Consider the following 12,651-nt stretch of genomic DNA (forward strand, 5'->3'; position numbering starts at 1 on the left):
GTTGCAGAGACACTCACCGCAGGCTGGGTGCAACACTGGATGGACCCCCTTTGATCCAATCTCCCGGCCTGTTGCCCATGCCATGCAACACTGCAACTTTGAGCTGGCCACCGGCGACGATTGAGCCACCGTTCGATTCCGGAAATTGACCAATCACACCACACCATCTACGCCCTTCCCTTTTCCGCAACCCTGTGATATCAATCGCGTGGTCCGTGGGCCATCTGTGGAGGTTATCGCCAAAATGCGAGAGAGAGAGCAAGAAAAAAACAGACAACGAAACACACAAGAGCCCACTGCGGACCTCTGGAAGCATGCACATCGCATCGCTTACCGTGGGGGCGGCGGCCGACCCCATCAAAGTGAACACAACAAGGGAGACCAGACCAACGACAGCCCGGCCGTCGTGGAAAATCCCAAACCCCCGGCCCTGATTGATTACATCCGGTGCATCTCGGCGTTCTCGTCCGCTCGGTCGGTCAGTCCAGTCAGTCTTCAGTCACCCGACCTCCGTGATCGACATGGATCGGAACCGCCAGCGGGCGCATTCTCTTTCGCTTGTCGTCCCAGCCCAACAACACTGCAACGCCAACCCCTTGGGAAAGTAATCGAACCAAGTCTGACCAAGCAAGGTGTCAAGGTAGCATGGCACCATTGGCATAACACTCTAGAGGTTTAGCCGTACCCATCGACCGGTCTGCTGGTCTGGATCCGGTCGAATGACGTCCAATACGTCGTCCACCTTAACAGGGGTGGTTACATCTTAACAGACCCCAATATCTGGGCGGTCGTCTCTGCAGCCTTCTTTTGCCGCCGTGGCCGTTCGTAAGGGTCGGCCCCTCGCTCGCATTCTGGCTCTGCCCTGAGCAACGACATTGGATGCGAAGCAAATGACGGGACGTTGGAAGAGACGCAGGACGGACGTGGACCTGCAGGACCTTGACTCGTCACCTGGCTTGCGTCCGTTGGACCTTGGCGCTCTTGCAGTGACGGCAATGGATTGCGCGGTTGCGCACAATCGCCAGCAATACGGGTAACGCAGCACCTACGCAGTCACGCACTCCCCTTGGACAAGCATCCCTACTCCTCCTCCTCCTGCACAGTACCTTTACGCGCATGCGGATACAAGAAACGAGAAGCACAGGCGGCATGAGGACTCACAGTACCGCCCTTCTTGCAGGAACCACCACGTCAAACGGGCCTTCGTCAGCCAATTGCTCATCACCACCACCCCCTCCAACCCTCACCGCGCTCCTGCCGCCCCCCTTGGTCCTCTCCACACGTAGGGCTGGCGTGGCGGTTGTCAGGTCCCAGAGAGTAGTGTGTGCGCCGGAGCGTGGGAAGAAGAAGCACGTAAACTCAAACCGAGCAAGCTTTCTGACTCAAAATTTCGGTTCGCCGGGTCAGAACTGAGCCAGCTAGTAGCTAACTAATGAGTTACTGCGCGCGGGCGCGTATGTGTGTGTGTGTATGTGAGTGACGGCGTCCTGTCAGAGGCCAAGCTTCTTCGCCTCGTCAACATCCCGTTCCGTCCCTGAACCCGCCGAATCCCGTGTTTGTGCTATCCGTCGTCGCCCCCGTATTCACGGTTCTCGGACAGAGCCAGGCCCAACTCATTAGACTTGGACGGCACTTGCGAACCGACCGCGCGCCCCCTCCCCCCCCCCATCTCCTCTCTCCCGTCCATTCCAGCAAGACGGCTCGTTGTTCGTCCGCACCTCCATTCCAAACGCTGCGTGCCTTACCTACGCAGTTTATCCCGCCGGCGAACCGATCCCGCCACCTCATTGGCTTACAAAGTCCACCATGGATACGACACGTACTTCGTAGGCGGTAACGAATCAATGATCTCCCGGCCCTCAGTCTGCCCGGCTGGTCAGCCCTATGGGGGGGTCCCCGGTCATCCACCAATCAAGTCTGCGGAAATAGAGCAGCCTATCACCCAGTGCTCCGCTCCGCCAATCTCTTGCGACTGCCATATTTGGCCAGACCTTTTTTAACCAGCTGCGTAGCATCACGACAAGGCATCAATATTTCTGCCTTTGGCCCTCTTGTTTGAGAATACTACGTACCTTGCAGCCATCTTGCCTTTAACCCCTCACCCTATGCCAGAAGCACAAAGTGGCCACCAACAACCTTGGCAAAGCGAAACCTGTTCTTTGACGTGCAGCGGTCAAACGCGCCCACGAAAGAGGCCACGAATCCGCATCGTCACGAACCGGTCTCGGCGTATCAAAGACGGGGGCCACAGTTGCAGTTTGGCTGCGTCCTCGTTTATTCTTCTGCCTTGAGCTTGTTTTTCCCGCTAGCATCAACTCTGTCTCTGTCCATGCCACCCCGGCGCCCCGTAGATCCAAAAAGGCGAATGCATGTCACGTTTCTCCCCATGTAAACTTCTTTGGCCCCCCAAGCCGTGGAACCCACCTCAAGATCTGTACAGTAACTAGGGACACTAGGTTTGTCCCGGGTTGACGGGTCCAGAAGCCAACTCTAAGCCGTAGTCTACATATGACGTGAACGCATACGTACCTGAGGAGCAGGGACGACCTTACCCGGGTCCATCGTTGCTGCAGCCTGCCCTTCGCCAGAGGAGCTCAACCTCGTCAATCAGATCTTCGATCGGTAGTTCCGGGCTGTATGAGGACGGGCTGGTCAGCGGCGGCAGCTCCTGCGACGGCTTTCGGGCAGTCCTGGCAGCGGAGCCTCCATCCGTGCAAGCATCGTTCCAGGCCTTCTCCACGTCCTCCATCACGGCGCTCAGGGGCGGGTTCTCCAACGCTGCGACTGCGCTTCGGCCCGGTTTCCTGGAGTAGCTCCTCTTGGACTTTGACAGTTTCTGGTTCTGCTTGGTCTTGGAAACTCGCAAAGGGGCTGGCCGGCCGGAACATGTCGACTCTGGGCTCTTGAGATGCTGCGTTTGTGTAGGTCTCGACGGATCCTGGTTCTGTTTAGTCTTTGATATCTGTAGGGGAGCAGGACAGGCTGAGGATGTCCTGTCCGGGCTCCTAATATGGGTTTTGGTCTTTGAAATCCGCAAAGGGGCAGGCCATGCGGAAGACGTTGACTCCAGGCTACTCACCCGCGGCGTCTGCGGCAGCTCAGGCGAGCTCGATGACGAAGCAGACGCTGAGTCCACATACGGCACAAAGTCCCGGCCCCGATTCGGTCGTCGCGAACCGGCAGAGGCGTCCGTGTTCCGACGACCTTCGGGGCGATAGGGCATGTAAGTCCTCTCCGGCTCCCGTATCCGCGCGTCATACTCCCTCCACCCAGCCCTCCCCCTCGTCCCCTCCCTCCTCTCCGCATCATCCATCGGAACAGCTATATCCACCACCTGCGCACTCACAAGGTCAGCAACGGCGTTCATCTCACTCCCTCTCACCTCACCTCTGACACGGCACCGGCGCGCCGCGTAGTCATACTCGTACCTATCCCTTCTCCCCACGGCGGCCGCCTGCGCGTCGAGGAGGCGGCACTGCGGACACCGGCCGTCGACCTCGACGCGGACGTCTTGGAGGGGGCACTCGCGGCGGGGCTCCGGGGTGCGCGTCCGCGGCTCGGGAGCGATGAGGAAGCAGAAGATACACAGGAGCCAGGAGCTTCGTTGGCGGCGGTGGGCGTCGAGGCGCTCTTGGAGACGCAGTTGGCTGAGGCGCTTCTGGTGGGGGCAGTCTTCTTCCTCTGTGCGCGTGTGGGAGCAGCTTTTGTAGTACGTTTGCTTTTTGTAGCACATCTTTTTAAGGAAGATGGTGTAGTTGATGGGAGTATGGTTTGGATGTTTGGCAAGCTCGTTTGTGACTGGAAACATGGTTGACTGCGGCATCATGGCAAGTCATATATTTGACGATGTGGGTGCTTGTATTGAACAATTTCTTGTGTTCTGGTTCTTTACGGTAGTTCGTGATCCTCCAGGAAGCATAGAGTCGCGAGGGTAGAGTACAGACAACATATTGCCTGAACCTTTGTTCGTGTGGTTGTCAAGAACATTGTTCCACAAACAACTTGTCCGAGCTCAGAAAACTCAAGAATGTGTTTCTACTTCTATAGTAAGATACTCAACATTGTGTTGATTCATACCGATGTCTTGAGAGGTATCTAGAAAGAGATTGAATCAACCTTTCAGACGCTGTGTGCTTCCAGCTTTTCTGTCTCATACTTAAGACGATTATGGAAGAAAGTGTGGACGATTAAGAAACCATCAGATATGCCTGGGCTCTCGCGTGGGGTAGTGGTAGTACAGATCTGCGGCGCACCACTGAGGGCCCTTCAAAGAACAATCGATGACAATGCTTTTGTTGCGAGACTCCTTCAGCGTGGAGGCCAAGGGACTGGCCGACTATGATGATACGGCTCGTAACAAGTTCGCCGAAAAGCAAAGGAACATGGGCTCGTGAGCCACGACGCCGACCATGCTCTTTGAGTCCACAAAACACACTCCTCTTTGCGAAGGCAGCGAGAAGTTTCAAGAAAGGGTCGCTCCTTCCAAACTGTAAAATGTTCTGTCGCAACTGCCGTCTTTGACCAAGTCTGAGTCAAATAGGGGCGCGCTTTCTCACCTTGCCAAATTCACTGACTCTCAGCAACCCACCAACCACCCCCACCAAACAGTGAATTCACCAACGAGCAATACCGAAAAGATGCCTTTCAAACTTTTCTCCCGCTGGACCGGAAGGAAGCTCGCACCAACCAGTCCTCAACCTAGTCAGTCAGGATTCAACTACACGTCGGCATCAACGATCACCTTGGCAAAAGCTTCTTCCGCGCCTCCCAAACTGACAACAGCATACGCCCGGGACGTTCCCCTCGAACTTCACACTCAGGGCATCAGAGAGACGCTAGATTGCCTCAGAGGAGGTGAGTCTTCGGAAGCCCTCCTCGCGCTTCGCCGCCTCCAAAACGAAGCTGAGAAGCGCGCCCGAAGCAATCGCAACGAAGCCGACACCATCCTCCGCGCCCTCAACATCGTCCGCGGCATTACGTCGTGGAGGCCTGAAGTTACGCAAGCTGCGAGCGGCCAGGATCTCTACCGGGATGAAAGCAGCAGCAGCGATGAACAAAAAGTTGCGAAACAGCAGGAAGAGGTAACGACGCCGCCTGCCGAGGGAAACGAGATGGTCGTAAGTACTGACAGGACGAGCAGATCACACAGGGCGAAGGACAAGACGAAGAATGGGAAGACCTCGGGAGACGGATCTGGCTCCCGTCCATCTCTTCGCCGCATTTCTTCGGAGACGGAAGGGGCGACTTCTCTCTCCTCGCGTCGCAATTTTCAACAGGAAACGATGCGCGATGTTCTTCCTCGTGTTCCCACAAACGGAAGGAGCGAAAGTCCCGGTTCGCTGAGCACTTCGATGATGATGTTGGCAGAGAGCCCTATCGACACCTCTGAGGAAGACTACCGGGAGAACTCTGCGAGGTCCATGAGGCATGTGCTGGACACATACCGCAATCCGGGCCCGTCGTCGCCCCCGGAGTCCGCGACATCGAGCGAGTGCTCTGACGAAGAAGTGAATATTAGCGACTTCCCCCGTCCTCCCACCGCTCTCGACTGGCACGGGAATAAGCGGGAGACATCACCTACCGAGAGCCCCATCGCGGACTCTTCAATTGAGGCGTTCGTTGCACACGAAGAACAAACAAACGCCGAAATTGGACACGCAGGTGCTGTTGAGATCTTTGGAGGTACGGCCCAGCTGGTCTTCCATACCAACAAACCAATTCGCTTACACAACGTAACAGAACCTGCGTCAGAACGCAAACCCAAGGAGCTAGATAACGGAAACCAAATTACCCTTGGCCCGGGAACCTACTCTTTCATTCAGGGTGGCAAGACCATGACGATCACCGTCAGAGGCAACGACCAGGTGCAGGTTGGATGCACCAACCCTCCACCCGTATCCAACGTCGATCAGGATATCCTCGATGACGACCAGGAGCCTCCTTCAGCAACGACAGACGGTTCTATTGACGATCTGCTTGAACATTACTCAGAATCCTCGTCCTCATCTGAAGGCGATGTTCTCACTCCCGTGGATGTTCCACTTCCGGAGACACTGACCCAAGGAATTGACCTGCCTCCGTTCTTTCCTAACGCACCCAATGCTCAAGGTCCCCTGGCTGTAATCAGAGCAGGTCTCTCTCTACCCGAGACAGCAACTCATAACGAGATTCAAGATCACATTGCTTGTAACTCGACCATCCTTCGCTACCTCGCTCTCCACGTCATCCCCTCACCAGACATCAACCCGGTGGAACAGCTCACAGACCTCCACGAGCTGGTCCTCGCCTCTCATGATGGCAAAACAGAGTACACTCGTCTACTGCAGGCGATACGCTCGGTATATTGGGACTCGGGACCAGTGATTGAGATGCTTAGCTTTGTTGACGCCTTCGCGCCTCCAAACGACCTCCGCCGAAGGCATAGGATCCTCCCAGTATTCCGCAAGATTCGCGCCGCGGACTCACAGAGGAAGGGCTGTCTCACGTCCACACAAATTCATACCCTCAGCAAGCACGGCCTCTCACTGTATGACCTCGTATCCATAGCTGATCTCCCGAAAGTTATCAGCCAGGGTTTGATGGATCGTTTGATCGAGGCGGCGGCAACAGGGGTACTGGAGACACTGAAGGAGTGCGATATCCTTAACGAGGACGGCGCGCTGCTGGAGTTGCTTTCCGCAGTGGATGGAAGGGCAACGACTCAAGAGAGCGTTGAGAGAAAGAAGAGCGTGGTTGGGACGCCTAGTCGGCTTCGTTTTTGCGAGAATGCCGACTCAACCGACGAGCCTAAGAAAAATGACAGTGCTGGAGAGGCCGTGAGAAGCACCTGGAGTGTGAGTTCCGAGTCGAGCGACGATGGCGATGACGAAGAACAGTACGATACGCAAGAGGACTCTAATATGTCGGACTCTGAGCTGAACGATTACGAGACGTTTTTCAATAGCATACAGAAAACCGCACCGAGCTCTCCCGACAAGTCGCTGGACGACCAGACTGAAGCACCTATCATCAATCGACGACCGATGCTCGCAAGATCCACTGGTGGCTTCAGAGCAATCGACGCCACGTCCGTCTCGGTGGATGAGGAGACGAAGAAGAGCCCGGCGCTGACACGCTTCTTTGAGGAAATTGGGACGAACCCAGTGGTCATTGAAACGGACACAGTCTCGAACCCGTTACTTCACCCATTCCTTCAAGACGCGCTGTCTCATGACGGGACGACACACAAGCTCTCCCTCCACCCGTTCCTACAAGAAACAGACCACATATCTCAAGACTTGACGACATATTGGGGGGTGAATTTGGGAGGCATTTTGGACGCTTAATTGATTAAGCAGGCGGCATTATGAGCATGGGTAGCTACGTAGAAGGTCCACGGCGCAACGAGACGTAATGGCATCAGAAATAACAAGATAGATTGCCGCAAGGCTTTAAACATTCTCAAATATATACCAGGGTATCTTTAAACATGCGCCCACCCATTATAAACAAGAACCTGTCCCTCGTTGATCAGACAATCAACCCCCTTCTCGCTCCTCCCCTCGCCTTCCGCCTCCCACTCCCTCACCCTCTTCCTGACAACCCACTCCTTGACGCTGTCACTCGTAAGCAACCTCCTCAACCTCCCCTCCCACTTCCCCACGATAACCCTCCACACGCTCACCCAGCTCCCCTCCGCCGGGTTCGCCCACCGGTACGCGTCCCCGTCATACCCGACCCTGACCCTCGGATTCAGCCACACGCCCAGATGCTCCGTCAGCGGGTTGTCCACGTGGATGAGACAGCACTCGCTGCCCTCGAGGTGCTTCTCCTCGGCGAGCGAGTCCGCCACGGCGCGGAACCTGAGCCGGCGCCCGCTGGCCTCGGGCGCGAGGAACGGCGCCGCCGGCATCGCCACGATGCCGTTCCAGCAGCTGCGCACCGGCACCGCGTCCGCGTATGCCATCATCGCCGCCCGGCTCGCCGCGGACCGGAAGTACGGCCACGTCTGCATCAGGTGCGCCTGCCCCGCCGAGTCGCGCAGCGCGAACGTGTCGTAGTAGGAGGGCGGCTCCGAGAAGTCGAGCGAGCACGCCGCGGCGTAGAGGCCCCCGTTCGTGTCCAGCAGCGCGAGAACGTCGTCGGCCTGTAGGTAGAGTCAGCAAGCGGGGCCATGGGCGGAAACCCGGAGTTTCTTACAGTGAAGACGACATCGTTCAAGAACAGGACTGTATCAAAAACCTCTCCCTCATCCGTCAACCTCCACAGATCCCGCAACGTCAAATTCCTCAACCGCGCAAGAAACGGTATCCTCCTCATCTCCCTCTTCCCCCTCGGCGTCATAATCCACCCCTCCTTCGTCCCCTCTCCTCCCCCGTCGTCTTTCTCCCCCTCCTCGACCTCCTGCAAATGCGTCCTCTCGTCCAGCACCACATTCCTCCTCACCCCCCTCTTAAACAGCTCATCGTCCAATTCCCTCAGCCACGCTTTACTCTCGTCCCAGCTCCCGCTCTCGTACACGCTCACAAACACGTTCCCTCGCCCCAGCGCGTCCACCAGCCCCAGCACCGCTGCGTTCCAGTGCTCCTTGATCAGCGCCCCGTCGTTGTAGTGCATCCCCGCAATGTACACCTTCTGCGTCTTTCTAGGCCGCTTCGCGATCGCCTCGCGCGGGGGCGTCGCGCCCGTGATGATGCGCTGGATCCGCAGGGCGTCGAGGAGGGTGTACGCCGCCAGGAGGAGGACGAGGTTGCGCAGCGCTCGCGAGCGCATAGCTCGGCGCGCGCGGAGCCTGAGACTGTTCAGGAAGCCCATTTCGTTATTTGCGTCGATTGGCGTCGAGCGGTTTTTTTTCCGGCGGGTTCCCTCGTTCGGTTCGGCACCGGCGATCTGGCGTCTCGCGGGATGTCACCACACCCAGACCGGGATGATGTCTAAATTAGCAAGGAAGAAGAAGAGACCTCGGAAAACAAGACTCCATTGATGCGAAACGGAAAGGGAAAATAGCAAATCAAATGTGCTTGCTTGTCGTGCGATCCTTCCACGCCTTCCTCCTGCGCTGACGCTGACCGAGAGAAGTAGGTTGAACTGTCCAGATTCAAAGCTCCTGCTAGGGGTTCCAAACTTCCAATGGTCCCCTGACAGAAGGTCACTGGAATTGGTCAGGGGAACTGATGTCATTGGCTGACAGGGCTGACAGGGGTCAGTAATTGGGAGCCTGGAGAAGCGGCCAGACTCGGTGATTGGCTGGTGGAGCTCAGGTCATCCCTCCCGTGGATGACAGGGGTAATAGGAGCGCGACAGCCTCAACGCATTAATGTCACTATTTTTACATCACACGCAGACGGGCTTCACTTTGAAAACTGTCGAAAATAGCTGAACTGGAACTATTCATCAACGCAAGAAAACTAGTTGTACACCCTACAGTGTGTCCCATTTGTTCGTCATCTCATCTTACATTCACAGCTTAGCCCCATCCCCTCGTTGGCTTCTGATAACTGTATTTCCGTGACCCGAACGCCGGGTCGCTGGAGTGCCGACTTCTGGAGCAACTTCGTCTAAATTCTGTATCAATCCCTTGCGGGCTTGACTTCAACCTCACGGCGCTTATTTGGCGAAGTGCAGGTCGTAGCCGAGCCACTTGCGACGAACGACTTGCTCGACGGTGAGGCCGGGGTAACCGTAGGTCAGCGGCAGGAAGAAGTACCAGCCGGCGACGGCAACAGCCAGGATGACACCACATGCGATCCAGGCGGGGAGAAGGCTCTGGCCCGCGAAACGCTCGCGGGCGCTGATGTGCCTCTTAGGTCCATCGCCCTTCTTGTTGCCCTTGATGACCTGGTAGCCCTCCTCGGGAGCGGGCTCGGCGGTGAAGATGAACTCCAGAAGAGCACCCGCAACAAGGCAGGAAGCCAGGTGTGCTGGGAGGTAGTGGTGGAGGAAGAGCTGACGACCCATGAGGTAGAAAGGGAAGTAGTGAGTAGCCCAGGCAAGGAAGAAGAAGCCGGTTGAGTTGTACAGACGGGAGCGTGTGCCTAGGTGGGGTTAGCTTCGAAATGATCAAGAAGATGCAATATACTCACGGTGGTCAAGAGCGTCAATACCCCGTCTAAGAGAGACCTGGTCGGCACCGATAATGCCGGCGAACACGGCCAACAAACTGCTTGCAAGCCACCAGCCGACAGGGTTGCCGAGGAAGTAGATCTGCTGACGGGTGTCGTTCTGTGTCCAGAAACTGACACCACGGAGCAGGAAGGGCCACTGCCAGGGCTGACTGGCGTACGGGTGGGAGCTGGTCAACTGGTTGTTGTGCCAGAACATGGAGCGCTGAAGCTCAAACCACTTGCGGAAGAAGGGCAGCGTCTTAACCTCCTTCTCCGGCTTCTCGCGTCTCTTGGAGTCTGCGGGAACGGAAGGGAGATCCTCGACGAACCAAATGTTGGAGCTAGGGGCCAGCTGCTTGTTACCGTTGATCTCCTGCTGCTTGTGTGCCCACTCGGGAAGAGGGGTGGTGTGAGTCCACATGGCAACCTTGCTGGGGTTGTGAATCAGCTTGAAGTGGCTGGAAATACTCTTAAACTCCTGACCAGCCTTGCCGTTCTCGACCCTGATCTCGAAGAGCGTGTCGTTCAGGCGCTCTCCGTAGGCTTCAGTCAAAGGAACGGTAGTGAACTCCTGGTTGGTAGGGTAGTAAGGAGAGGCAACATCGTGGGAGAGCAGCATGGTGTCGGTGCCCAGGTGGCGAAGACGGACGACATCGTTGTTCTTGACGGCCTGGCCCGTCTTCTGGTCGTCGACCAGGGGGATGATCTGCCAGTAGTTGTTGGTGTCGTTGTATGGGTAACCAGTAACCTGCTGGCCCTGGCTGGAAACACGGCCGTCGTCGTAGCGGAGGGGGTAGCGGTCCTCGTGGCTGTGGAGGTACGTCTTGGTCTCCTTGTGGCGAAGGGTGATCGTGTCGTAGTACTCGACGGTCAAGGAGTTGGCCAACATGACGTTGTCGCTAAGGGTCTCCTGGAACTCGGGAGTCATGAAGTCGTCGCCAGGACCGGAACGGGTAAGGATGGCAAAGTGAACCTGGAACCAGAAGAGGTAGAAGAGGAAGGGCATCAGGATGAGGCCGAATGCGCGGGCAGCAAAGTGCTTGCCAAAGTCCGGAAGGGACAGCGCGCCACCGGGTCGCTTAATGTCCAATAGAGCCCAGAGATCGATAATCACAGCAGAGCCAATGGTGACGAAAGCGAAGAGACCGACATACTTGGTCGACATGTCGGCAGACAGGGCGAATCCAGTAAGGATAAGCCACTTCCACCACTTGCGCGAGAAAGGCTCGTGGCGCAGCTTGTAGAACTTGATGTAGCAGAGCAAGCTGCATGCCATGCAGAAGACCAGAGTAGCATCCAAGAGGATCAGTCTGGTCTGACCAATGTGGGCGTTGTCGAGCAGGATGAGGCCGGCGGCCAGAATGCAGGCAGGCAGACTGTATCCAGACTCCCACATGATGAGGTAGGAGATGGTGACCGTCAATGCGCCGAGGATGGCGGGCAGAGCGCGGAAGGCGACATAGGGAACCTTGTTGGAGATGTACGAGTCGCCAATGTTCTCGAAGTGGAAGTGTCCGTCGTAGCCTACAAGCCATCCCATAAAGGCAAAGAGGAGCTTTCCGAACGGAGGGTGGACATCGAAGAAGTAGGTTCTCTCGAGGTAGTAGGAGGCAAACTGTTTGGAAAGCAAGCTGTCAGCTATCGTGTCTTGGGGAAGGAGAGGGAAAAAAAAAAAAAGCGTAGAGCTGACGTACCTTGCCAAAGTGAACCTCGTCGAAAACGACCTCATTGGGATGGCTAATACCCCAGAAACGGGTGACGAAGGCGAGGACAGTGGTAACGACGAGGCCGATGATGTGGCCGCTCTCCGCGCCGGCGCGCTTGGTCTTGTCGGCGGCCTTGGTCAGAGAGTCGGCGACGGCGTCAGCAGCGGCGCCCGGGACAGCTCCCTTCTTAGTAGAGCCCGTGTTGCGCTGGCGAACGCTGCCCTGCGGGGAGGTGGCAGTCGTCTGCGCCATGTTGGGAATCGGAAATGGACGAGAGGAGCTGCGCGAGACGGGGTTTGTCAGTTCCAAGTCTCGCGAGATTGGAGGTTGAGTTGGGAAGCTGGGAGATAAAAAAGTGTGGTTCCCAGAAGGGTCGCATCAAGAAGGACAGGTAGCTCTACATGGTGGTACGTATCGCGCCTCGGAGCTGTGCTCCTGCGGTTGTAAGGGAGCAATTCAGGGGCTTGTAGCTTACTTACACGCTATGGGAAAAAGTGGACCGCGTCAGCCCTCACGTCAGGGTGATTGAAGAAGACAGGCGCGAAGAGAGAACAGTGAAGAGAAGAAGGAAAGGTCGAGGTAAGGAACGACAGAAGAAGCTGCGGCAGGGAGGCAGAAACGAAGAAGAGGGAACAAAATCAGTCTCGCGATGGAGAAGAGTGGTGGTGAAGGGCGAACGACAAGGAAGGTTGGATCACCTCGGCCAGGTAGCTCGCGCGGAAAAATTAATAGGAAACCCCCTGGCGAAGAAGTGACACTGAACCTTCGTGGACACAGGATGGCCTGGGGAATAAATTTGGGCGGCAGGGGTCTGTTGCTTTTATTCTTCTGCCTCTTGGACTTTGGTGGACGGGCTGGACTCA

The 12,651-nt window shown here is 56.6% G+C and overlaps 4 protein-coding genes across 4 annotated transcripts; 1 reads left to right on the top strand and 3 right to left on the bottom strand.

Moving 5' to 3' along the window:
- Positions 1-2,548: 2,548 nt before the first annotated feature.
- On the bottom strand, positions 2,549-3,823 carry GCG54_00004065 (uncharacterized protein; the record flags this gene model as incomplete). The annotated part of the gene is made up of 2 exons (XM_045404120.1): positions 2,549-2,938; positions 3,347-3,823. 2 exons carry the CDS (start codon positions 3,821-3,823, stop codon positions 2,549-2,551), a joined length of 867 nt encoding a protein of 288 aa, XP_045263955.1.
- Positions 3,824-4,637: 814 nt separating this feature from the next.
- Positions 4,638-7,325, top strand: GCG54_00004066 (uncharacterized protein; the record flags this gene model as incomplete). The annotated part of the gene is made up of 2 exons (XM_045404121.1): positions 4,638-5,682; positions 5,740-7,325. The coding sequence occupies 2 exons, from the start codon at positions 4,638-4,640 to the stop codon at positions 7,323-7,325; spliced, it is 2,631 nt and encodes an 876-aa protein (XP_045263956.1).
- Positions 7,326-7,462: 137 nt separating this feature from the next.
- On the bottom strand, positions 7,463-8,793 carry GCG54_00004067 (uncharacterized protein; the record flags this gene model as incomplete). Its single annotated transcript, XM_045404122.1, has 2 exons — positions 7,463-8,125; positions 8,179-8,793. The coding sequence occupies 2 exons, from the start codon at positions 8,791-8,793 to the stop codon at positions 7,463-7,465; spliced, it is 1,278 nt and encodes a 425-aa protein (XP_045263957.1).
- Positions 8,794-9,585: 792 nt separating this feature from the next.
- On the bottom strand, positions 9,586-12,040 carry GCG54_00004068 (Dolichyl-phosphate-mannose--protein mannosyltransferase 4; the record flags this gene model as incomplete). The annotated part of the gene is made up of 3 exons (XM_045404123.1): positions 9,586-10,013; positions 10,062-11,697; positions 11,777-12,040. The coding sequence occupies 3 exons, from the start codon at positions 12,038-12,040 to the stop codon at positions 9,586-9,588; spliced, it is 2,328 nt and encodes a 775-aa protein (XP_045263958.1).
- Between the last annotated feature and the right edge of the window lie 611 nt (positions 12,041-12,651).

The sequence above is a fragment of the Colletotrichum gloeosporioides genome (assembly GCF_011800055.1).
Source record: "Colletotrichum gloeosporioides strain Lc1 chromosome Unknown consensus_48, whole genome shotgun sequence".
Classification (NCBI taxonomy): Eukaryota; Fungi; Ascomycota; class Sordariomycetes; order Glomerellales; family Glomerellaceae; genus Colletotrichum; species Colletotrichum gloeosporioides.